The sequence below is a fragment of the Oenanthe melanoleuca genome, chromosome 9 (genome assembly GCF_029582105.1).
Source record: "Oenanthe melanoleuca isolate GR-GAL-2019-014 chromosome 9, OMel1.0, whole genome shotgun sequence".
Classification (NCBI taxonomy): domain Eukaryota; kingdom Metazoa; phylum Chordata; class Aves; order Passeriformes; family Muscicapidae; genus Oenanthe; species Oenanthe melanoleuca.
Window position 1 is genome coordinate 3,441,444 of NC_079343.1, and position 26,645 is coordinate 3,468,088.

A 26,645-nucleotide genomic window follows, 5' to 3' on the forward strand; every position below is an offset into this window, starting at 1 on the left:
GATCAGAACAAAGATATGAGACTTAGAACATAGAAACACATCCAGAAGCACATGAATGGAGTTGAATTACTAGAAAGAGATTTAGAATTTAAAATTGAGTTTGAGTTTTTTTCCATTATTTCCACTATCTTTTCCCACTGTTTTTTTGCTTTTGGTTAGAGTTACACTTCCTTTGATTAATCCTGTCCCTGTGTGCTTGTTCACCAGAGGGATGTGATCAGTCCTGGAGGAGGGGGTTTCTCAGGAGCTCTCCCCTCCATGCTCTCACCTGTGGCATACTCCCAGGCTAGCACTCAAAAGGGGAACATTCTGAAGCTCTGATTTTGATTCCTGAGTCATCCTTGAGTTTCAATTTTTTTTCCAAGGCAGGTCAGGGATCTCTTGAGAAGGAAGGGTCATTATGCAGAGGAGGTGAGCTTTGCAGGGTGGAGGAGACCAAAAGCAGGTCTAGCACCTGGAGGGAGACTTGGGAAGGACAGACACCTGTCAGATGATGCCATAAACAGAAATTCCCAGTTTTGTCTTTAATTAAGCCTCTTCCTGTCCCATCAGAGGGAAATGGGGAGGTAAATCAGTGCCTCTGCTGTTAATTTAGTGTCCTCCTGGGACAGACAGAGAATATCCCTGTGCATGGTTTGATAACAGAACATCCCATGAGGAGGTTCTGCCTCTTCACAGCATCTCTGGAAATGCATCCAGAGGCCCTGGAGCATCCCCTGAGCAGAGGGACCAGCACTTGAGAGGACAGGAGCTGGGAGAAGTACCTGCTCAGCCCCAGCTGGTACCTGCTACTAAACATCTATCAAGGAATGATGGAAAAACCATGCAGCATCTGTTCTCCAGAGGAGAGCTGTGCTTGTGAGCCACAGCGTGCAAGGGCTGAAATCTCTTGGTTTAAACATTTGTTGCAAGAAATGAGCAAAACCTAAAGTAAACAGTTTACACAGAGGTAAAGCATCTGCTGATTGCTGCTGCACACAGGCAGAATGAGGCTCTGTTTGAAAATGGCCTCATTTTGCCCCTTGGTGTCTTTTTTATACAGTGGAATAAGTGATGCCTCGACTGGCAGAAAGCTCCATTACTTATGTTTCCACTGTGCATTTTCTTTCCCAAACAATGTCTGCTGCCCCAAGAGCCTAATTATCACCTAAGAGATGTTAACAGCCAGATCATTGCAACTTTGGAAAGGTTTTGATCAAATACAAGCAAGATGTAGTTTGTATTTTGGTGCCCTGTAGTCCAGGAGCAGCTGGTCTCCTGGGGTAGGAAAGTGTGGACTAAGTTAATGAATTTAAATATGCTTCTGTTAGATCTTTTAATCATGAATGTAATTGCATCTGGTAGTCTTTTTAATTTTTAACTATAGAGGATGTGATTGGATTTCTTTTTCCTTTTTTTTTTTCCCCAGTCATTTTCAAATCTGTCACTGCTGTTCCTCCCTTGGCAGAATTCTCCAGAAGGAACACCCTGTCTTCCCAGAGTGAACATTGTGAATCTTCACTGTATTCATTATTTCACTATTAATTTTCTGCATTAGCAGTCCCCCTTTCTGTCCCTCTCCATGGCTGCTTCTCTCTCTGTTGTGTCTGGCACAAGGAGCACACACATGCAGTGACAGGTACACCAAGCTGAGCATGGAGTGGGAGGAATTTACCTCTGATAAATTCCCTTTCATGCCAGCTCTTTAACCTGTCTCTAGGCTGACTGGAATAACAGGATGCACAAGCATCAGCCCAGCTTTCAGAAAGACAAACAGGGGAAGTTTGAATCCCAATATTTGTGTCCCACTGGTGACTGAGAGTGTTTCTAGTGTTTGAGCTAACTGATAATAAAAAACATCACCAGGTTAAATGGAGCAGACAAAGGAAGCAGTGCTGGCAGCTCTGTGATGCTGAAAGCTTTCCAGATCTCTTGCTTTTGCACACATCCTGTCTTTAGGATGGAAAAAAAAATGCAATACACCAAGCTGAGATCCCCCAGAGCATTGAAAGAAAAGGGTTGCAATGGCCCTGCTACCTTCCAGCTCCATTGGCAAAATACTCAAAGAGAAGATAAATTATTATGTGAAGAGACAGGCAGGGGATTGAATGGCTCAAAGCTGTAGGATATGGAGCCTCATAGAACAAGATCCCCAGCTCTCATTCACCCCAGGTTGGTGGTGTCTGAAAGCCTCTCCAAGCTCAGCAGTTTGCCAGAGTTTCTGAAAGAGCTAATGGCCCCAGCCCAGCAGATCCCAGTGGGCAGAGACTTAGCACAGCATGCTCCAGGGATGTGGATTGCCACACACTTCCTTCAAAATTTACCAAGCACAAGAAAGTTTCTCTCTGTGATAATTGTTTTTACAGGGAGGCTAAGCACATGCCTGCACTCAGACTGTGGTTATGTCAGTGGAGCTGTGCTGATAAACCCTTTTTGGGAAGGAACTCACACTGGCAAGGATCCTCTGCTCCATAATTTAACTCATTTCCCCAGAGAGAATAAGCCATACCCACAACCACATAGATATTGCTACCCACAACTTTTTTTTTTTTTTGCTGGCATTGCTATTTGGCTGGTAATGTTCTTTTATTATTTAGTTCTCACAGTGGAGCTATGCCAGCAAAACTCTTCCATGTAACCTTGTTGCTACCAGGCTAAGAGAGCAGGGAAAAGGATGTAGCAATAATAAATCCTTCATGCAGAAGAGAGGCAAAAGACCTTTATTAAAGAATCAAACTGCACTTTTATAGAGTAGGTTGTGCTACTAAGGATTGACTCAATTTCTTTGGTTCAAGGTAGGTGACACCCTGGTAAAGATGCTTTCACCAAAACATCACACACATCCAGCAGGTGCTTAATCATTGTTATCATTCTTTCTCTCATATTTTCCTTGAGCAGCTTGAGAAAATCCAAGCCTGCTTTTTCCCTGGCATTCACCAGAATCCCACATAACCTAAGCTTATGAGGGACAGATTTTTTTAAAGGTGGTGTTTCTCAGCCAAGCCTGAAGCAGACACTTAAGCAAAAGGCTCAGTAGGTGCAGAGTTGCAACCTCCCAAGGCAAAAAGCCCAAGTGTTCACTGTGAGCAGGGAATAGCTGTGACACTGAAAATGTAAATGTAAAAATGCAAAAGCAGCACCTGGGGCAGGTGCTGTCAGAGGCTGTGTGAGCAGAGGGTTCCCAGGAGGATGCTCCTGTGCCAGCTCACTGCAGCAGAGGATGCAGCTGGTACCCAGGTGGCTGCACACACTGCTCCTCTCCCTCTCTGGAGAGGGAAACAGCCCCAGTCACCAATTCCTGGCAGCTAAATGAGACTTGTGGCTTGCCTCCTGGCAATTCCCAGGAGGAAAATGGGAAATCCTGCCAGAGCCATTCATGGCAGCCCGGTGCCATCTAGTGGGAGCAGGCACAGCCAGAGCTCAGGGATCAGGGCATCCCCTGATGATGATCCCTGATGATGATCCAGCAGGGATGATCCCACTGGGCACTCCCTGTGGCTTTCTTTGGGCACCAGGCTTTCCCAAGTAGAAAGCAGCACTTTGGGAGATGCCAGCATATGGTTTCAAGCACATAATGAAACTTAACTGCAGTGTTCCAGTCCTCCACATTCCATAATGTTAGCCTGTGTTTTTATTTTTAAGTCTTTCAAGGATCTCTTTATCAAAAATCAGGTTTTTAAAATCACATTCAGCACGTTGCTGCTTTTCTGGTGGTCACAAGTGCTCCTGCCAACCACAGGGCAAGGAATTCTGTGAATCCATTGATCACCCTTAGAAGAACCCAAGGTCTGTCAGGGTAAAACATCTCTTCTTCCCAGTGCAGGGGTTCTGTCTCTGTGAAATACCCACTTGATGTTTCACAGCTCTCTCAGCCTCACAACGCACAGGTCTGAGGAATCACCCAGCAGAGAAATCCTGAGAAAACCTGCTGAAGGTTTGTAGACTCAAATGTCCCTCTGAAGCCCCACACCACGAGGCTGATTTGTGCTTCCCATGAGTGCAGCTGAGGGGAAACCAGAGGATTGCTGTTCCTAGAAACAGCCTTGCTGCTCCTCTCTGAGCAGTGCCAGGGGCTGGTCACTGTCAGAGACAGGATGCTGGCTGGCCAGGACACAGCAGTGATGGATTTGGAGCAGCCCTTTCCAGCACTGCTCAGTTAATGAATTTTGCAGCCTTTGTTAGCTTCCTCAGCATGGTGATTCACTTAGAGAAATTGTTTCTGTGAGCTGGGCCATCACTCTGACAATTCCTGTTGGGGATGTCTGTGTGCCTGCTTTAAATGAGCAGTGGCTGCTGAGGCTGGCAGGGACAAAACACTCACTTTGTACTTTGCATGTTGCATGTTCTCCTTTTCTTTAGGATGCAGCTTTAACAAAAGTGTTAATTACAGCCAGCTAATGCTGCACTGTTGTCAGGCTCAAGCAAAAGCAGTTCAAACTGAGAATCAGATCAATAATTTGTGAAAAATGAATAATGATGCCCCTGGTGATGTGGGGCAGGGCTGTGCTGGTTACAGAGAGCATAATGAGCATCCCTCTCTCCATGGGGCTGAGCCCCTCCTGCCCAGCCCAGCCCTGGGGGTGATTTTAAGGGCAAAACCCCAGCAACTGATTCCTTGGGGCTGGCTGGAGGCAGTGGCACATGCAGAATGCTCTGCAGCTTGCTGCTGGCTAGGCTTGAGCTCAGCTGCTGCTCACTGCACACCCTCTGATGGGTTTGTTGCATGCAGCTCTTAGTAATGTCTTGATTTCCCAGGAAATTATGTGTTTCAGAGAGAAGCCAGGCAGCCTGTTACTGCTGCCAGCTGGCAGGGGGGTGGCTGTGTGCATGTAGATATTTGGTGTTTAATAATTGAAACTGGATGTAGCAAGGTTGGCAGCATGTCTTTCAGCTTTAAAGACAGGCTATTGTTAGGGGAAAATGGGATGTTTCCTTGTGCCCAAGACAAATTTTTCTTGCCCAGCTAATCGTGGTGTCTGCAGCTGCTGTGTCAGTATCTCCTCCTGGAAGGCAGGGAATGAACTTGTGAACATCTGTAGCAGCCACATTAAGTGGGGTGGTTTATTGTAGAATTATGGACCATGATGGCTGGGTTATAAGCTGTAAATCAATCAAAGCTTTTTGATGATATTCTAGATCATGAGAAAGAGGCTCATGCAGGAAGAGACAGTGATTTATTGCACCAACTGGTAACACATTCAGCCCCAGTCATTTTTATTTATCATTAACTTTGGAAAAGATTTCAACCCTTCATTAAAGCCCATTTAAAAAAATCTGTGATGATAAAGTTTTGCTGTAATGAAAATTGGCACTCCTGAGCTGTGATTTCTGGGGATAGGAAAGTGAGGAACAAGGAACTTAAGATACACAAACTTCACACTAAATTAGTTGAACAATTGCCTTTGTTTAATTGTCTTCTATGAGCAAATGAAGGGAGCTTTTTCCTTTTCATCCTTAAATCTGTTCCTTTGAAAGCATCTCACACTATCTGTAGTTTGGAAAGATGGATTTTGAATGCTTAGCAAGTCATCCACTTCCAAGGCATCAGCAACACAGACAGGATTTATTTCAATCTCTGCATATGATTCTTTCATCTGGGGCTTGCTTAAGTGCATTCCAGTGCAATTAATTAGGAAAACAGTATAAGACAGTGGCAACTCCAAGTGATCTTAAATGTAAAAGTGACTGATTAGTAGCTCTGCTTTCTTGAGGATTATCTTCTGCTGCTTAGCAGCATCTGCTACTCCTGAGCAAGGCAGAGTCAGTAAATTGAGGAGAGGGAGGTTTGGTCTCTCTGTGAGCCACTAGTATGAATATTCACCAGAAAAGGAGCTGTGTGGGAACCTCTCCCAGCTCTGATTTTAAGAAGGAGCTGGGTGAATGGAATTAGGAGCAGTCCCCTGCCTGGTGCTGGCAGAAACCCTCTGCATCTCGATTCTTTTTGCAGAGTATTCCTGCTCAGATCAATAAAAGTGGCTGTCCATCAGTTTTTGATTGGAACAGGTCTGATCAATGAGCAGCTCAGGGGTGCTGTGCTGCAGCTGCCTGACACAAATATTGTCTTCCTTTGCCAAGGAATTCACTTGTCCTGCATAAGCAATCAATATCTGTTCCTCTGCCAACTCCTGCTCCCTTATTCTTCCTCTAGAGGTTCTTTATAACTTAATCTTCTTCAAGGAGCCATATTTCCTGTCTATCATGCTGTTACATCCTCCTTGAATCTTTTTTGAATCTTACAGCCAGTGGAGCTCCTGTCATTCACAAGAGAATGACTTGCAGTTCCAAAGAAAATGCAAATTCTAGCCTATCTGCTTTATTTACAGCTGCTCCAAATAAATATTTTTCATATTGCACAGTTACTTCAGCTTTGTCTTTGCTCTGCATCAGCTTGCTTCTGGTTTTCTATTTTCTGTTTGGCAATATCCCAGTCATTCTTTCTTCTGTGTCCTGCAGTGTGCAGGCATCAGATGCAGAAATAATGCTTTATTAAAATACTCACTTGTTTTATTCATTGCATCCATCTTGGCACATGGGGAGGCTAAATCCCTGGCATTCTCTCTCTTCCCAGGACAGAGCATGAAGCTGCACAGGTTTCTGTGTAGAATCCCAGTGACACAGCAGAAACTCCCTGACTTGGCAGCCTGCACTGGAGTGTGTTAGGAGACAGCACTTATTCCCTGGAGCTGGAATGAGGCCCCAGATGCTTTCCACTTACCTGGTGGTGGGGTGAAAACTGCTATCCTCTGCTGCATGTCCAGTGGACATTGATCTCTGACACAGTGTCTCATTGCAAATGTGTCATTACTCTTCAGGGATTGATTTGTTACTTGCTTAGCTCTAATGTGGCCACATGGAGGAAGATACTAAAAAAAAAAGGATATTGAATCCTTCTAGCAAATATTTTATAGTAAATATGGGTATAATGTGTTACTGACTTTTCTGTGTTTTGTAATGCCAAAATCAATGCAACTGGAAGTCTCTGTGACAGAGGCAGTAAGTGATGGGAGTGAACACTTTTCTTACAGAATGGCTGTGTTTTTCCCTCCTGAAAATCCCTGCCTTGCTGACAGCAGGGGCAATAGCAGAAGCAAAGGAATGCAAAGAATAAGGCCAGGTTGCAGTCCACCTTTCTGCCATCTGTTCCCTGCCAGCACTGATGTCTCCCCGTGGCACTGAGCCTTCCCTCTGCCATCTGCCAGCATTCCAACGTGCTGTTCACTGGGGGCTCTGCTGAGCCACAGCAGGCCTCCCAAAACCCAGAAAGGTGCTCAGTCAAAGGGGTTTGATTTGTAGCATGCTGTCACTTTTGGTGCCTCCCTTCAGCAGAAGACAGCAGTCAACACTTCCTTAGCTCCTCGTATGAGGGAAGTTACGATGGCAAAAAGAAGGAGCTTGTTTATAAATGGTGCAAGTAACATAAGCTTTTAATGGGTCCTGGAGGAGCCCAAGGCTCCAGAGGTCTCTGGAATGCCTTTTTCCCCACCCCCATTTGCTCCCCTCACCCTGACCCCCATGGTTTTTTTTCCAAGCCTTTGTCCAATTTTCATCATATCTGTCATTTTGAAAAATGAGCTGGCGGCTCACTCCTGAGGTTCATAGCGTGCCATGGATCTTTTCTTAGATTAACTTGTTTGCAAAGACACAGTTCAGCAGGAAATTCTGGTGCTTACACAGCAGTGCAATTTTTGTGAAAAGCAGAGATGTTGTTAAAACTCATTATCTGTTTCTATTCTGCTAATTGGATGTAAAAAAAGTTGTGAGACACGAGGGTGACAGGACCCCACTTGATTCCTGGGTAAAACCTGTTAGTGATTGCCAGATCTGAGCTGGGGCTGAGTGTGTGACACAGTGAGTACCAGCACTGCACAGCACTGAGATCTGAGGTGAAAGTGCACCTCATTTCATTTATGGACATAAATGGGGATGGTGCTCCTGAAAGTGCCCATCTCTGGTGGTTTCAGGGAGATAATCCCAGCTGTAGCTACCCTGATGCTCCATTTGATTGCTGGCATAAAGAGCTGCCTTGTATTACCATGCACATCAATCAGGATGGAGCAGCCTGTGTCATCCTGCCACTCCCAACAGGGGCTGCATTTGTGACAAACCAGGTCTCACCCCCTGCCCTTGGGGCTGGCTTACATCCTTTGTGCCTCCACTCCAGCCTGTCGTGCTGGTTTTGCATGGAAGTTATTGAGGAAGAGGATATATTCTGGGCTTTTTTCACACCAGGAGGAGTATCTGTGTTCCAGGAACATGTACACAGTACAGTTCCAGCTCCTGCTCTGCAGACCTGCCCTTTCTTTGTAGGTCAGCTTTAAACAGAGACACCTCACACTGTGCTGCAGCCACACAGCATCACTGCTCCTCCAGATCCCAGAACTGCTTCAGGGCTGGCTCTGCATTGTCCCATGGATGACTCCAGGGTGAGCAGAGCCTGTGGGAGGGTTGGCTGTTGTTACAAATTTCCAAATCTCCTCTCCTCTGATACAGCCAAGTCCCAAGAGCAGAGACCATCGGGCAAAACAAACACAATTATGCAAAACAAACCTGGTTCCCAAATTGAGCACTGCCACTTTGCTGGCAAAGAAAATCCCTGCTGTAGGTGTTGACCCAGCCTGAGAGCTGGAGGATTGGGTTTGCTATTATTTCTTGGCTTTGGGGGGTTTTGTGTTGCAATCTTTGTTTAAACATAGGTTTGTTTTGTTTGTTTGTTTGGGGTTTGCTTTCTGTTTCTATGACTTTTAAAGGACTGAAGAGTTTATTGTGTGTGAAATGCAGGAAGGGTTTAAATGAACAACAGATGAGAGGAAATAGACTGAGGAAAATTAGGGGCTATTTGCTACCAAAGGAAGTAATCATTGTACATATATTAAATTCCAATCTCTAACTGAGAATGTGCTTGTTATGCAGGAAATCTGACTGTAGAGGAAAACAGGGAAATATGTGGAGTGTTTGCAAGGTTGGGCTTTAGAAGTGGTGAGTATGGGTTTGGTAAATAATCCAGGAGGCAGCTTTTCCTGAGGCTGGAGAGGCATCCAGAGCTTCCCTTCACAGCAGAAAGTTATTCCCTGTGCAGGAGGGGGAGACTGTTCTTCATACACCTGCTGTTTGTAGGTAACATCCAGTATGACTCTCTGCTGACAATATAAATTCTTTATCAGCTTTCATCTGCCACATTCTCAGCTTACCCATCATCAAAGACACCTGACTCACCTAAACTTATGACTTACCTGTCAGTCCTTGCTGGGCCTGCTCCTTAGGGATGCCCTGCTCATTTTCAGTGGAGATAACCCTGATCTGGCAATGTTCAGTGTTCCAGCCCAGTGAGGGTTCAGGTGAGCACAGGGGGGATGCTGAGTGCATTTTACTGCTGGGAGGCAAAATCAGTGGTGGTTTCAGTGAGAAACTACTCACAGTGAGAGCCAGCATAAATGGAGTAAGGATCCTCACCAGGGATTTGTGGAGTGCACAGTGCATGGGCTTCACTTACAGGGATGCCTTAAATCAGCCACAAATTTGACATTGCTACATCTTTAAACAAAGCACAGTGTTCCTCATTATTGCAATGTGGCAGACTCCCCTGCTCAGTTAATTCAGCAAAGATATAGAATGATTTTTTAATTTTTTAAATATATATTTTTTTTTTTTAGCAGTAGAAGAATTGTAGCCTGGGGGAATGTTGCTTTGACAGATTGGGGTTATGTGGCTGGAGCTGACCTATGCAGCTTCCTTCCCCTTCCCCCTCCTGGCAGGCAGATGAAGCATTTATGATTGCAAGGGGCTGTATTTTGTTCTTTATCTGATGGAAGGCCACCACAGTAGTCAAAAAGGAATGCTTGAAAGCTCAGTAAGTAACCTGTAAAAATTTAAAATTTAAAATTTAAAAAAAAAAAAAGTTTGGCCACGTGGGAGGAAGCATTTCAGCACAGGAAAGAATAGGGAATTGTACAGTCAAATAAGCAGTTCTTGGCAGAATTCAGAGAGCAGCAGCAGTAAGAAGGATGCACTGGCATGTAGAAAAGAGTGGAAATGAACTGAAGAGAAATGATAGCATCAGATTTAGAATCAGTCACTTTATCAGAATTATCTTGACTGGTTATTAGCAAAAGAGAAGGAATTGAGTTTTTAGAGGAAGGAGGGTTTCATTTCCCCTTTATTAGCTGAGGAACCTGCTGACAGGAATTAAGACAGAATATTGCTAAATGGCAGCTTCAGGCACACAAGAAAGGGTTATTTTTAACCCTGAACTGCTCACTGGCTGCATTTGCAGCATGCCTGTGCTTTAAAAACCCCAAAACTCTGCTGGCAAGACTAAGGCTGCTTTGTGCTGCTGTGTGGGAATGGGGAGCAGGGGTCTGGGTGGGAATCCTGTGGGGCAGTGGTGCCTCTGAGCCTGTGTCATGAAAATATGCCTGCAGTTAACCATTGTCCTCTGACCTCAATCCATGCTGGAGCAGGGGCTTTGCATAATCACACAAGGAGAGGGCTCCTGCTCCAAAAGATGTTGTGTTTTGAGTTTCCAAAACAGACAAAGGAGGCATTGTCAGCCCTTCACACAGGGGAAAGGAGGCAGGGTGAGAGGGATTTGTCTGGGGCAAGCAGGCTAATTTTGACAGAATGGGCACTTAAAGTGAAGTTTCCTGAGTGCATTTGTGTGTTATGACCACAAGATTGGCCTTCCTTTCTAATACTGGATTTTGTTTCTTCCTGAAACTGCAGCTCAGGTACAGAGTTGTTGATCAAAACCATTCCTTCATTCTGTTCTGTTTTAGAAATATGCCAGGGATTCTTTCCTTGGATGCAGGTCCAGGTTGCAGCTCTGAGAGCTTCAGGTGGATTTTCATGCTGGGGCTGCCAGGAGCAGTAATGCAAGAAGAGGCAGAGGTGTGACTTTGTCTTTGTGCCCTTGGGGACCACAGCCCCATGGGGGTGCAGGAGGAGGCTCCAAGAGCAGTGATGCTGCTCTGCTCAGCTTCATGGGGGAAGGAAATAAGTGGGAAGAAAAATCTTACTAATTCCAAAGTCCATTTGTCTTGCTCAAGGTTGTTAAGTGCAGACAGGCCAGTGAGATGTGACACTGCATGACCAAACTGGGGCTGCCTGGGCTTTTTATGAGGCAGCATTGAGTGGAACCATCTGGGCTGGGAGAAGACCACAATTCTAAAATGAGCCTTTAGGAGCACTAAAGTAGAGTGGCTGTCTGGGACACCATGCTGAATGAAGGGCACTCACAGCTGCATGGGGTTTATGGCTTTATTTTATCTCTGATGACAAAAAAAATAATAAATATACTAGTCACGTGGTTCCTCATGAATTTCAAGCCACTGTTGACAAGGCATTGCCTGTGTTCTCAGCTGGAACAGCCCCCCAGCTTTCTGCCTGCTAAGGGATGATGCTTTACAATTACCTGATTTTTCTCTAAACTTAAAGAACAAGAACAGAAACTTCAGTATCTTAAGTGCCTTGGGTGAACATTTGCACAGTTATCCCTCTAATATCCAAGTGTCTCACCTCTGTGGCTCCTCAGGTCTCAGTCTCTTGGAAGGTGTAGTGCTCACTTGCCTGAGAGCTGAGGGAATCTGCTCCTTGGAAACCAACACCTTTCTAGAAAGCTAAATACAGACTTGGGAGCATAACTTTCACTGTGTCAATGATGCATCTCAAGAGTTAAAATTATTGTTTTGCTTTAAAGTCTCTGTTCAGTTTTGTTTGTTAGGTTTATTTTATTTTATTTTATTTTATTTTATTTTATTTTATTTTATTTTATTTTATTTTATGACTGGGGCAGCTTCCTTAAGTACTTCCAGGGGCCTGGCTCCAGTTTCCAAAGATAAATCTAATTTCTGTGTTAGAAGGCAAGCTCTTTCCTTCAAGCACTTTCCTGTGTGACAGACTTGAAAAAGGCAAATTGGATTCAGTACAATTTCAATAATTGTAACTTTCCTGTGCTGTCTATTCATTGAGATGAATCTTTGAGAAAGATCACCTGTGATAAATTATTTACCAGGGTATTACCTCAATTAAGGTAGTGGCTCTTACAGTGCAGGTGTGAAGAAAGAAGTACTTGCTCCTTAAACTTTTTCCAATCCATCTCCTATTCAATGTTTCTGTTTCAATGGACTCCACAAGCTCTGCATGATATTTATTAATCTGATTTACTAACAGTCTCCTGAAGTTTAAACAGAGAATGATCAGCTGGACTCAGGCTTGCAGGAGGCAGGTTCATGCCAGCTCTGACACTTCTATTTGACTTTCTGCACATCATTTAACATTTGTGGCTCTCCTGTCTGCCAAATGCAGATAATTCTTCCCTTTTTTCCCTGCCCATACTTGTGTAGGTGGCACGTTTGGACAGGAATCAGCTCCTCCTTTGTCTGTGGATACCTCACACACAAAAGGGAAACAACCTTCTGGTTGCCACAAAATAATAAATGGCTTTGACCTGCTCAGTGAAAAATGCAACCTTTGGATTACATTGGTGAAAATAAAAAGTCCACTGCAGTTCACAAGTCAAAAACTGCTGATAGTGTTTAGCACCAGTGTCTGTCATGGAACATCTGGCATTCATCACTGCTTTCATTTTCTTTCCACTGCTGTATTTTATCCCATCTATTGGAGGTTTCTTAGCTCAGTCTCTATAAATTAAGGCTGTCTCTCAGTCAGGGCAGTGGGATCACTGCAGGCTGAAAGGTAAAGGAAGGAAAAACATGAAGACTGAAGGGAAAGTGTCTGCTCCCCTTTTCCCCCTCTCCTTGTGCACAGACAGTACTGGACAGCATTACTGACAGCAAGATACTCCTGCTATTGAAGGGAGATGGAATAGTTTCCAAAAATAACAAATGTCTGTACCAGCCCTAGTTATGAAGGCAGAAAGCAGGAGAGGAATTGGAGCTGGAGTTGACACCCGTTGACATTGTTGGGAAAACCAAAATTGACTGCTTTGGAACAGCCCTTCAGCAAGTTTATAATGAATTAGGAAAGCAAACATTACTTAATATGAGACTTCCTGGGCAATGGCTTTGATGTATTATTTTAGAATTAAGTTGCTCTTACTGCAGAAATTTAAATTACCACTAGCAAGAATAGTACTAAAGGTGCTGGGAAAACATGGGTCTGTTAAAATTAGCTAAAACAAAATACTTTTACTATTTTTTTTCTCAAAAACCTGTTCACTGCCATCTCAGTGGCCATTCCATTCAGTGCTGCTGAGCAGTGCTGGCAAGGCAATGAGCCCTAGCAGCATTCTGGAGGTGAATTTCTGATGGAGAGATGAATCCTCCAGCTGCATGTGTGTGTTCCCTGCCAAGGCCAGGTGCTTCCATGTGTGCACAGGGTCACACAGCCCCATGCCCTGCAAGCACATGCCAGCTTTAGGAGCTAGAGGAGGTGTTTCCTCCTTCTGGAAAAACAGACTCCTCAGTCCTGCTGGCTTAGGGAAGAAAAAGCCCATTTCCCTCATTGCCACCTCTTCAATCCCAAAACTTTATGGGCTGAAGACAGAGGGTCTCTGTTAGAGGCAGCTGTCATGTTTTCAGTTCTAGGGACAGCTTGTGTTGTTGGGGAGTTCATTATACTTAGAACAGCAAGGATGCCTCATGTCATTACGTGTGCTCTTCCTGGTTGTCTTGCTTTTCCCCTCTATTTAGTCTCATGTCAAAAGTGTGTCTGAAATTTGTTTGATTTAATACCAGGTTGACTGAAATGGGAATAAACTATTGCTGCTATTTCTGGTTGTCAGCTCAGCCTTCTCTTCCTGCAAAGCTTATTGCATTCCTGATTTCCCATTGTTTTTCATTTATGCTCCATTGGTTTTATCCTGCTACTCACTGCCTTCTCCCAGGTCTCAGCTTGGATCAGTCAAGCAGTGGGTGTCCTGGTCAGCATGGAGTGCAAGTGATGGGTCCAGCTGACAGAGCTGGGCTGTCCTTGAGAGCAGGTCCTGGCTGGCACAGCAGGCACACACTGCTTGGTGGGAAAGGCCAGGCAGTGCCAGGAGCCACAGCTGCTCTCTGAGGTCAATAAACAGGCTCAGTCCTGGGAATGGACATCCTGGTGAAGGTGCTGCTGCTTGGCAAGACTAAAATGAGAAAGAGAAACACGGGTCTAATGTTGCACAAACTGCTTTGCGTGAGATGTTGCAAGAAAAGAATAACCCACAAGTACAGTGGAATGGCTGATGTAATGTTGGTTTGCTCTCAGGTTTTGGCTGTCTGCAGTAGATCTCTGCTTGCCAAGCATCTGTCCCGTCACTAGCAGGAGATTTATTCTGTTTTCTCTTCTTCTTGCAGGAAGTTTTACTACATCACGCTGCTGAGAGACCCCGTGTCCCGTTACCTCAGCGAGTGGCGCCACGTGCAGCGAGGAGCCACGTGGAAAACCTCCCTGCACATGTGTGATGGCAGGACCCCCACCCCCGAGGAGCTGCCCTCCTGCTACGAGGGCACGGACTGGTCGGGCTGCACGCTGCAGGAGTTCATGGACTGCCCCTACAACCTGGCCAACAACCGCCAGGTGAGGATGCTGGCCGACCTGAGTCTGGTGGGCTGCTACAACATGTCCTTCATCCCCGAGAACAAGCGAGCGCAGATCCTGCTGGAGAGCGCCAAGAAGAACCTCAAGGACATGGCCTTCTTCGGCCTGACGGAGTTCCAGAGAAAGACTCAGTACCTGTTTGAGAGGACTTTCAACCTGAAGTTCATCCGGCCCTTCATGCAGTACAACAGCACGCGGGCGGGCGGGGTGGAGGTGGACAACGACACCATCCGCCGGATCGAGGAGCTCAACGAGCTGGACATGCAGCTCTATGACTATGCAAAGGACCTCTTCCAGCAGCGCTACCAGTACAAGAGGCAGCTGGAGAGGATGGAGCAGAGGATAAAGAGCCGGGAGGAGCGGCTCCTGCACCGCTCCAACGACGCGCTTCCCAAGGAAGAGACCGACGAGCAGGGACGTTTGCCCACTGAGGACTACATGAGCCATATTATAGAGAAGTGGTAGCCCAGGCAGACTTTTGTAGTGATGATTGGCATCCTAGGGGTTTCCAATGAGAGGTCGTGGAAGTAAAAACGGCGAAGCGGCGGGAGATGTTTTATTTAAAAACGAGTCTGTAAAACAGAAGATAGGTCGCTTCCTCAAGCGTAGGGTCTTTTTACTGTTTCTTACAGGACCGATGAGATTCTTAAAAAAAAACAAAAAAAAAACAAAAAAAAACAAAAAAGAAAAATAAATGCATAAAAATAAAAAATGGTCAGCATTCTAATGCAGAGATAAAAAATGCACAAATGCAGTTTCCCCGCTCATGAGGCCAAATGCAGAAGAATGTTTCTTGTCCTCACGATTTTAACTCAAATGGCAGAAGTAGGATTTTTTTAAAATCTGTTTATCCCCTGAGCGTAATGATCTAAAGATACATGATTTAAAAAACAAGGAAATAGAGGCTTTCTTTTGTGGGGGAGGTGGGATGGGAACTGCACTGTTTGTCAGTAACTGATAATGGTGACTAAGCTGAGGATGGGCCATCCTGTCAGGGTCTGAGCACACAGGCAGTCACAGCATTTCTGCTGGCAGCCTCTGCCAGAAAGTAGAGCACCATAAAAAAAAGAAAAAAAAAAAAAAGGAAGAAGAAGAAGAAGAAAAAAATCACTGAGAGGATGAGAAACATTAAAGCAAATTGACTGTGGCCTGGGAAATGTATCAGATATACATACACAGCTTCATCACAAAAATGATAAAGCATTCATACACAAAAATCACAGATTTGTTTCCCAGACAGGTCCCAAAACGAGTTAAAAGCCAACCATAGACTCAAACTTGCATTCACATGTTATGCTGTCAGCTTACACCACTAAAACTCAAGCCACCATCAGCACTGTGTGTTAACAGCACACAAAAACCCTATCCTACATACTACCAAAAAAAGGAAGAAAAATTTAAATAGTTCTTCATAAATCCGCACAAAATTCAGACCCTGTAAATGATAAGTCATTAATGGGAATGTGATGAGGGGATGATTTTGTTTTGTTTGTTGCTATGTGAAATACTGACCCAGAATAAGCATACAGACCTGCTCTAGCTGTATTATTTCAGTTATTTTCACTTGCTTTTATCAAGAGGTAATGGGCATCAGCCTGCTTCCAGTGAAGTCACTAGAAGTGATTTAAGTGGGAACAGGATGGGGCTCTGTTCTAGAGCTGTGAAAATTTCTGACTATGGGTCTGAATTAATTATGAGACAGTGCACATTGTCTTTTGGCAGGGTGCCTATTCTGCAGCCCTTACTTTAAATGAGCAAGCTGTGTTCATAAAACTGGAAAGGGGATTCATGGATAGTGTTTTTTTAGTCTCAGACCACTCTCAAAGCAGAACTCTTTCTCTTTCAATACTGTTTTTTAGGGCCTCATGTAAGTTTAATCCTCCAGTGTGGGGACAGTCTAACCAGGTTCTGCTTACTGACTTTTGAGTCATGGAACAACAATGACTTCTCTAATTCCTCTTCCCACTTGTCAAATTAAAATATGGCTTATTTTTTTGCTGTTGCAAGCACTTCTTTGTTTGGCTGGAAGCATGGAAATGAAGTAGTTTTTGCCTGGTTCATGTCTCACTCTGTTATTTCTCAGCCTGTAAGACCTGAACCAGCTATTGTTTAGGGTAAACTCCAAACCAAATGGAATATGATTTGATTTTCAAAGGCCACGTTAACTGCAAATCAAATATGGCATTGAAATCACTGGAGGAGAGGCAGAGAGCTGATGCACTCAATTTTAGCATTTCATTTTTACAGCATCCCTTTCCCATCACACAAATCCACTGATGTGCTGCTTGGTTTGGATTTTGATTCTTTCTCTGCCTCTGTGCTCTGTTTCCAGCAGTTTCAAGTTTAGACTGAGTTTGGCTCAGACAAAGGAGGGGATTTTTTATTCTCCTGTGCACACCTTGAGGGATACACCTTGTTTTTTGAGACTTTCATCTCCTGAAGAGTAAAGACAGCTGAAAACTTGATAAAATACAAAGAGCACTTAGGGCTCAAATACAATTCTGTTACAGCCTTGAGCCAAAGTCCCCCAGAGTCAGAGGATGTCTTTGCTGCTGGTTTCAGGTGGATTTTGCACACACTGGCCTGTCTGCAGGCACAGCAGGACACTGTCACCCACACCTGGCTGGCACCAGGGTGTGCTGGTGGTGTCTTTAAGGCCATAAGCATTTCCTCTTGGATGAAAATTGAGAAGCAAAATGAAGCAGTGTTTGGTGGTTGGCTTGGGGGCAGAGAAGGTATTACAAGTCCACTTGCTCATCTCTGAATTCCAAGACTGGGAGAAGCTGTGTTTGCTAGCTGCCAGCACTTTTACATTGTGCTGTAACTAAAGAAAACATTTGTATTTTAAAAATGCAACTTTGCAGGCTGTTTACCCACAAAACCAGCACACCAGATATGAGAAGCAGCTGTTGTACATGCACAGTTTCCACCTTTCCCCAAAGGGGAAAAGTTTCTTTGTAATGTGTTGCAGCAACGAGCAGAAGAAATGAAGTTATATTGAATATTGTCTTTGGTTAACAGTTTCATTTCAACCACAAAAGGAGGGCTGACCCCACAGAAGTTTCTAGATTTAAATCCTGCACCCAGCAAATGCCTCAGCTCTTCCACCTCTTCACTGGGAGTAACAAATTGAATCTAAAAGGGTACTCCAAGGTGTGAAAAGTACAGGGCACTTTGAAACAGATTCTGAGTGATGAAAATGGACAGAATCACCCAAAAGCCATTCCCCACCCTGGCTGCTGTGCTGGTCTGCTTCTGGCTGTAAGCCATGTGTTAATTTATTTTAAGTGCTGTGTACCAGAACATTGGCTGGACATTTCTGGCACTATCTTCTTCCTTTAGTGGCTGCAAGGGAATTTTTTAACATAATGTGAATGTAGTTTTTTTTGTGATTTATATGTACCACACTTTGAAGTGGTCCTATTTCTTTTCTCTTTAGGGCTGATGTTTTGATGCTACAATAACATGAAAAGTGTGTGTGTAGTTTTAAAATGAATGGAGAGCAACAGCTTTAAGGCACTCTGGCAGAAGTAGTGGCCAGATAGTAGATTCTTGTTCAATATCTGCCCCTTTCTTCCAAAATGTTTTTCCTGTGAATTCCAGACACACCAAGACCTTCTCCAGTGCATTAAGGGTTTCTTCAGGGGGTCTGTCTGTGCATCATGATCCAGGCCAGGTTGAGAGTGCTGGGAGCAGTGCAGGCAGGTGCAAGACTGGATTTGTCTCTTAGAGACTTTGTCAATTTGCTTTTAGTCACCTAAACAGTGTAAACATCACTGCTTGGTGGGTGTTGTTGCTGAAGAAAACATTTTCTTGCTGGTTTGTCTCATCCTCTCCTCTGTTGAAGGAGTTTGCCTCATCCAAAGTTTTCCAGACAGTCAGGTGCCACCTTGTGCCCTGTGCAGGTCACAAAATGCAGGATTGACTGGTAAGGTTGCCAGCCCAGGCTGCCACAGGGTTCAAAGTCATAAACAAACAAAAAAAAAAGTCAACAAAGGATCAGTGTGGATTTCTGGCTTGTCTGAATTTCTCCCTTTATGCCCAAACATTTTGGAATAAATGAGGAGCACTTCAGTTGATGTTTTGCACCCCCACAGTCCCTTATTTGCTTACAAAAGTGGGGTGACAATGGAAGCAGCATAACAAAGATCCCAATAAGGTTTTGAATTTTTTCTCCCAGGGCTGTCCTGTCCTAGACAAAAAAGAGCAGTGAAGTTGCTGAGAGTTGACCAAGGCAGAAGGACTCCCCAGTGGCAGCACAATTAGGAATTTTTCCCTCTGAGCCAATCAAGTCCCTTCACAGAGAGCAGTGAACAGCTGCAGAGGTGATGATAATATCACAGCACAGGGCCTGACCCATGTTCATATCTTGGGGTTAAAAGCATCTCTAGTGTCTTACTGGTGTTCAGAGTTACCCAGACCCCTCCTGTCCCACAGACTTTTCCAGCCATCACAGAAAAGGGGTGGCACTACAGGAATTCATCACCCAAACTGTGCTTAATACTTTTTCCCAGAGCTAGAGCTTGGCATGCAGCTGACACTGCCTGCTGGGTCCAAATCACAGCACTGGCTGCATTCTCTTTTTATCCTTCTCTTCACTTTCACTAATATTAGCAGATCATGCTCCAGAGGCAGAAGTGAACATGGGATTTCCCACCTGGTCAGGAGCATTCCAAGCCTTTACAGCACAGCTCAGGTGAACCAGGTCACAGAGTCCCAGCAATCCACAGCTCTTTGTTTTACCCCATCCACAAGAATTCTCCCAAGGTGAATGCAGCCCTGATAAGCACATAGATGTTAAAGCCTGTGTTGTCCCAGCTCTGTAATTCTTAGCCATGCAAGCTGAAAAAAACAAGATTTGCAAATAAGTCTGTCTCCTCAGAGCCCCACAATTCCCCCAGGTGTCAATTCTGGAGACTGGATTGAGAGAGTTGTACTATAATGAATAATTTTATATTCAAAAGGTTTACTAAGCATGATTTGTTTTGTACATATTGGAATATGATTTAACTTATTTTTATTGCCCCTTTGAATCTTTTTTTTTTTCCATAAGGAGAAGACAGAAATCCCCATCCTGTCTCAGTGTGAAGTTCCTGTGTGTTTTTGTGTAGTCTGCCAGTCAAACACGCCCCAGGCAGAGGATTTCTCACCATCCCTGCAGCTATCAGATTTTGTTTTTCATTGTCATTTCTATTCATCTGGGACTTTACAGATATTGTGTCTTCTTTCCTCTCTGCTACACAGTCTGCACAGAGCAGGGAAAGGGCAATGCAGGCAGGATTTTCTTTTTCTTCCTCTCCCTTTTCTTTTGTGCTTTACTTCCCAAGGAACTCAGTTCCTCCAGGAGTTGTGTGACTGAGGGTAAAAAAATACAGCTGTCCCCCCACCTGCCTTCCATCCTCCATAATGTAGATCAAATGGATTCAGCATCTCTGAAAGTGATTGTGGCTGGACTCATTCCATTGGGCTGAATGTGGATGGTTTGCACTTTCCCCCCCCACTTCAGGAACTTAAAAACAACAAAAAGTAAAAGGCAACTGTTTAACTTGAGCCAAGTAACACTTAAAGCTTTATATATTTATTTATAGCATCTTACAGAAAGTGTTAAAAGGTTTTTTCTTCCACAAGGAAAATAAACTTTTAAAAAAATCATCTAATTGTTTTTGTCTAGATCAAGGATGAATGTTAGCAGATGAAATAAACCCTAAAATTGAGCAGCTATTGTGTGTGTTGTCCTTGCATTGGCCTTTGGATGCTGTTCCAGTGTAATATGTCTTGGCTGTTCATTACAGAGAGATAAAGCTGCCAGTGCAGTTGATGGAGAAAATTTGTTTTCTGCTACAAAAACTGACTCCTGGACAAGAAATTTTCAAGCAGAAACTGCAGTCTGTTCATTCCTATTGTTACACTTGAGCCAACATTGCAAAAAGACCTTAAACCTCATGGAACCCATCATCTTCTTAAAATTACCTTTGATACTGCACAGACTTCTTAGCTTGTTTTTTTTTGGTTTTTTTTTCAGTCACTGCAATGAACACATTTGCAGGCAATAAATAGAGGTTGTTACACCAAATATTGTAGAATAATTAACAGATTTTTTTGTTTCATGCTCAGAAGTAATTTGTTGTGTGAAAATGTTCTGCAGTTCCTGACCTGAGCCATGTTCCTGTTTTGTGCAGTGACAGTAAGCTGGGTGTTAAAGAATGGTGATTGTCTTGTTTGAAAGAAGGTGTCTGCTAAGAAAGGCAGGAGCCTCCCTTGAAATGGAAAATGTAAACCCACTCTGTCCAAATTTTTATAATTTTGAAATTAAGGGGATCTCAAGCAAAGATATGGGAATAGGAATAACAGTTCTTTACTAGGAAAATTAAAATAGAAATGCAGTATTACACAGAACAATCCCAAACACTGCCAGAGTCAGAATCCAAGCTGACACCCGTCAGTCAGTCAGGGTGTTGGCACAGTCCCATTCAATGGTGGCTGCATCCTCCTGCAGGGGCAGATGTGGTTCAGCTGGAGCAGTGCTCCTGGAGAAGGTGCAGTTTCCTCTGAAGCTCCAGAGATGATGTGGAAAGGTCTGGTTTTCCTCTGGAATCCAGTGGAAAAGGCTGCTCTGGTGTTCCAAATCTCAGTTTTTATCTGGGTAGGAAATGTTTGGCTCTTCCCCCTGGGTGGAGCATCTCCCAGTGGGATGATGGAATTTTATCAGTCATGCAGTGGGACTCAATGGCCATTAACAGGAGATATATCCCTGGAGGAAGGATGGGTTGTGGAAAAGATAAAAAGCACTGCCCCAGCTGGTTTTAACAGATGGTGATAGAATACACAGCCCTGTCACATCCTGCTTTGCAGCCCAAGACAGTGATATAAGTGTGAGAACAGGAACTCACTTTTACAAGTGTGGTGAGTAACAAAGCTGTGATTTTACCAAAGCATCATCACAGCTCACACCTGGAGGGCAGGAGGGGCCGTGCAGGTGCTGCTGGAGGACTCAGGTAAGTGATGTGTGAGGGGAGCACCTGTGATCCCAAGGGGGCTCAGCTGTGAGGGGATGGACAGACACCTCGGGTCAGCCCCTCTGGCTGTGCTGCTGCCACTGCCCAGGGGAGGAATTTCTCTGGACAGAGTGGCAGCTCATCTTGCTGTGGGGGAGCCCTGCTGTTCCTGTTTCAAAGCACTGCTTCTCTCCTTGACCTTCCCAACAGCCAGGAGCATGCTCTGCCACAAGAACTCTGGGCAGGTAAAATGTTTTCATTTGCATGTGGTTTTCCTACACCACCTTTAACGTGGTTCTTGCTCTCCATACTAGGAACCTCAAGGAGAAGAAGGAGAGGGAGGAAAAAGGAGGATAGCTAAGCCAGCAGGTGGAAGGGAGGCTATTGCAGAAGGGGAAAGGAGCAGAATGAAAGGAGGGTTAAAAGAAGCAGAGAAATTACTGAGGGAATAACCTCCAGAGTTTGGAGTTTGTTTTTTTCTTGGTTACACTGATGACTACTCGCTTTCTTTATTGTGTCCAGAATGTTCCTGTTTCCATCCTATCTGGTGGTTTTGCACTATCCAGAGCTGCCTCTGGGAATGTGCTGCCTCAGGTTAGTGGGAAGTGCCTCCTTTGCATCCTGCTGTTCCCTATCAATGGACAGCCCCAGGTGACAGCCTGCTCTTCCTCAAAGGAAAAGCTGATCCCAACTCTGCTGCATCAGAGAGGTGCTGCTGAGATCTTGTCACAGGTTGTGTTTTGTTTCTCTGGCTCACAAGCTCACACAGAGCTACTTTAACCATTTAATAACCCCCTTCTTGCCACTGTCTAGGGGACAAGGAAAAGCAAAGCAAATCTGCTTTAAGGCTTTCATGCCAAAGCTTTTCCACATTGCTCTGTGGGTCCTTGTAATGCTGAACTTCCTTGGTGTCACAGAGCAGACAGAGGGATGGAGGTCCTTGCATTGTTAAATCTGTATCTAGTGGTAACTTTGCAAAAATGGACAGATTTTAGGAGAGCCCCAGGCCATATTTCATGATGCAGTGCTTCAGTGGCACTTAGAGCAGGGATGTAAATAAACTTACACACTGATAAAATAAAACTGTGGGCTTTCTGCACTGGAAATGTTCATAGCTGATTTGGGCACATCAGCTCCTCTCTGCTCAGGGGGGAACCAAGGCATGTTCCTACATAAAAGAATATATTGTGGACTTAACAGTAAAGCAGTTTGATTTTTACTATAGCAGCTATTTCATAAACTTCACATAAAGGGGGTGCAGTCAATTAATTATTCATTAATTGAGCAGTATTTAATAGATCATTGCTATGTATCTCTTAAAGCAATCAGAAGTTCAAGTGGGGAAAGCTTCTCTAGCAAGGCCCTGTCTGCTTTAATTGATCTGGGGAGTAAATGGCTTGGAAAACAAACCATGCATGCCCATATTTTGCAAATATCTACAAGCCTAAAAGGAGTAAGTCTCTATTTATTTGCCAGACCACACTGTAGCTCAAGCAGGAGCTTTGGACTTAGAAATTCTTTGTCTAACATGAATTTACTCACTTTGCTCTCTCTGGTGATGCTCTTCTCATAAGTTTTTTTGCTCCTGAGTGCTTTCATGTCCCTGCCTTACCCTGGCCCACTCCTGTTCCTGCTTCACAGAAAGTTTGCCCCCAGAGATGGAGGGCATGCAGTACCTCAGTCAGGATTCTTGTGACCTTTGTACAAGCTGCTTTTCAAACAACACCCAGCATGAGGGAAAAGTTGAATACCTATCCTCTAGGAGCTGGGAGTGCATGAGGGGTAGCAGTGCTTTGCAAATGTTTAATGAGCTAGATCTTATTTATATATTTATTTTGTTCTTCCCCACCAATATATTCTAGCAGATATGGTCGTGGAATCCAGATGTTTCTGCAATGGATGAGTAATAGTGATAAATAATAATTTAATTCAAGTGGCTTTAACATATTCTGGTTATTACTGGATTCCATTTAAAAGTTCCTTATTGACTTAAACCAAATGTTATACTCAGTTGTGCTGTAAATGGTAAAGAAATTCCACATGGCCTAATCTAGTTAATTCAGGCTGGATACCTGATCCTCAAATGAATGTGGTAATCAATCAGTCATCAGTTTTCTGGCACAGGCAGTGACAACACACATAAATCACACAGCCTCTGTGAGATGGTAAATAACTTTCCTGTAGAGTCCTTTCTGTGGGATTGGATTATTAGTGCCAGACATTGTTTCCTGGACAAGATCTCACAGCAAAACTGGTGAATGCTCAGATGTTTTGCATACTACAGCAGCTCCAGTCAGGGCTGGTTTATGCTCATCATGTGTTCTTTTCTTTCCTTAATATCACATATTTTGATGCTAAGTGAGAATTTATAAACTAAAGCCAATTAGCCACAACTTCACCTAGGCTTTTAAATTTGGGTTAGTGAATGATTATTCCTTTTGTGCTACTGGAGATGCTAAAGCTGCTGGAGTTAACTGGTGGAGGCTTTGCTCTCTGGCTGGAGAGCCTGGGTCTTGGAAAACTGTGCTGCTGGGAGAGCTGTGCAGCCTTCTGGACTCAGGGATCTGCTCTTTCTTTGGGTTTTGCTCAGGATGGAGTGCCAAGTCATGCAAAGAATTAAGGGTATGTGATGTTTCTGCTTTGAGGACAGTCTGACTTTCTGAAGCAGCTAAAATGACCAACATTTATGGAGGTGAGAATGGAGACAGGGGTGGAGGAGAAACCTTTTGACAGGAGCAGCCTAGCTGATGTTAAAGAAGGGATCCTTCAACACAACTGAGGGTTATATATAACCCTGTATTCCACATAGCTTTTCATGTATTTATTCTGAATTTGTCTGTTTTCTCTCCACTGGAAAAGCTTGTCAAAGGAAAGTGCAAAATTCAAGTCCTAGCCCTCGTGGGCATGGCCTCATCTCTGTTTGTTCATGTTGCCCTTAGCAGAAAATACCATAACCTTTTAGAAACTATTTAATCTGAGCAGATGTGCAGGCTTTTGGTTTTCCTTTGCAGTGTCTCAGTAATTTAGAGGTAATTTTTGCTCTCTGTGTGCCTGTCTGTCTCTGTCTTGCTGTGCCACACCACAAGCAGAGAAAGGCACCAAGCTCTGGAGATGTGTGCATGCTGTCTGGATTTTTACATTTAAGGGCTTAGCAAGAAAATCAAACCCTACACCCACAGGTACAGTCTGGGGAGGAACAATCTCAGCAATAAATAAAGATTTCTGCTTGCATGCTCTTGGGGGTTGGGATTTCTTTCTTTTTCTTTTCTTGCTGCTTTTGGAATTTTTTCCCATAGAGTTGCTAAGATGAATGGGTGCTTGGGATGGTGGGGAGAGGGAAATCCTCTGGTTTTTGGGAGTTTCTCTGGGGGGGGCAGAGACACTGGACAGGGGCTGGGGCACTTGTGGATTAATTTGCTCTCTCTCTTTGGCATGGGAGAAGGACAGCCAGCTGTCACTTACTGGGGGGGAGAGTTCACCAGTACCTGAGGGAGCTGTCACCATCTGTCCTGGTTTGAAAGACATGTGTCTGCTAAGAAAGGCAGAAGCTTCTCTTGAAATGGAGAATGTAAACTGCCTCCCTCCAAATTATTATAATTTTGAAATTAAGGAGTTCTCAGGCAAAGATTGGGGAATTAGGAATAACAGTTCTTTACTAGGAAAATTAAAATAGAAATACAGTATTACAAAGAACAATCCCAGCCCTGCCAGAGTCAGAATCCAAGCTGACACCCGTCAGTCAGTCAGGGTGTTGGCACAGTCCCATTCAATGGTGGCTGCATCCTCCTGCAGGGGCAGATGTGGTTCAGCTGGAGCAGTGCTCCTGGAGAAGGTGCAGTTTCCTCTGAAGCTCCAGGGATGATGTGGAAAGGTCCGGTTTTCCTCTAGAATCCAGTGGAAAAAGGCTGTTTTGCTGTTCCAAATCTCAGTTTTTATCTGGGTAGGAAAGGCTTGGCTGCTCCCCTGGCTGGAGCATCTCCCAGTGGGATGATGGAATTTTATCAGTCATGCCCTGGGACTCAATGGGCCAGCAGCAGATGATATCTTCCTGGAGGGAGGATGGGCTGTGGGAAAGATAAAGATGGCTGTCCCAGCTGATTTTAAACTGATTTTTAAACAGCCCTGGTCACATCCTGCATTGCAACCCGAGACACCACCTGCTCATGTGCCCTGGGAATCCTGAGCTCAGCTCTCCCTGCCCTGCTCAGAGCCAGGCCATCTCTGGTTTTTTGCTATTGTTTTGGGTTTCTCCACATGGTACCTGCACCCTCCTGCCTGCCTGGGATGTCCTGCAGCCCCTGCCATGGAACTCTTGATACATCTCATCCACATCCTGGATTTTTGCTCATTCCTGCTGGCTGTGATGGTAACTGCACCAAAGGGAAAGTCCCTGCATCTGAGAGAACTGTCACTGGGTTCCTGTTCTGTTTGTTGTTAATTCCATTGTTGCTATTTTGTTATACATACTAGTAAAGAACTGTTATTCCTGTTCTCATATCTTTGCTTGAGAGCCCCTTAATTTTAACATTATTCTGATTTGGAGGGAGGGAGTTTACATTCTCCATTCCATTCTCCATTCCCTGTTTGGGAATCTCATTAGCTGTCTTACATTTTTGGTTGTGGGTTATTTTTCTTTTTTTTTTTTTTTAATTTATTATCCTATGCATCTCTGTGAAAACCATTTGTTTCATCATCCTTCCTCACTCTTTCTAAAGGTGGCCTGCAGGTCTGGGCTGGCCAAAGCCCACAGGGACTGGCAGTGAAAGGATGTGAGGCAGTTGTTTTCTTGGATGGGAAGGTGGTAGATGGAAAGTGGCTTTTTCCTTACAGCCTCTGTCATTCATTTCTTAGGTAGTCCAGAACAGCCTTTTGTGCATTAAAAGCACTTAGGTGTGTTTCTCACCCTCCTAATTCTGTTTTTGACTTGTCTGTGGTGTTTTCCCCTCAAGCCTTCTTCTCCTACTGATGTTCAATTTCTTTTTTACCAGCACAGACACCTCATGGGAATAACTTTGCCTGGAAGCTGTCTGATGCTTTCTGCACTTCCATATATTCACTTATATACTACTTTCAGTAATTAAGGCACAATTTTCTGTGGCTGAAGTGTTTGGAAAAATGAAGGTGAGTGTTGGAGAAGAT

At 44.3% G+C, this 26,645-nt stretch overlaps 1 protein-coding gene across 1 annotated transcript in view; it reads left to right on the forward strand.

The window, feature by feature from the left end:
- The window catches only part of HS6ST1 (heparan sulfate 6-O-sulfotransferase 1), a 168,466-nt gene extending 148,238 nt beyond the window's left edge, over window positions 1-20,228 (forward strand). The window contains exon 2 of the mRNA XM_056498496.1: window positions 14,268-20,228. Coding sequence (XP_056354471.1) covers window positions 14,268-14,976 — 709 coding nt within the window. The 3' untranslated portion in view covers window positions 14,977-20,228. The remainder of the gene's footprint in view (window positions 1-14,267) is intronic.
- Window positions 20,229-26,645: the final 6,417 nt, after the last annotated feature.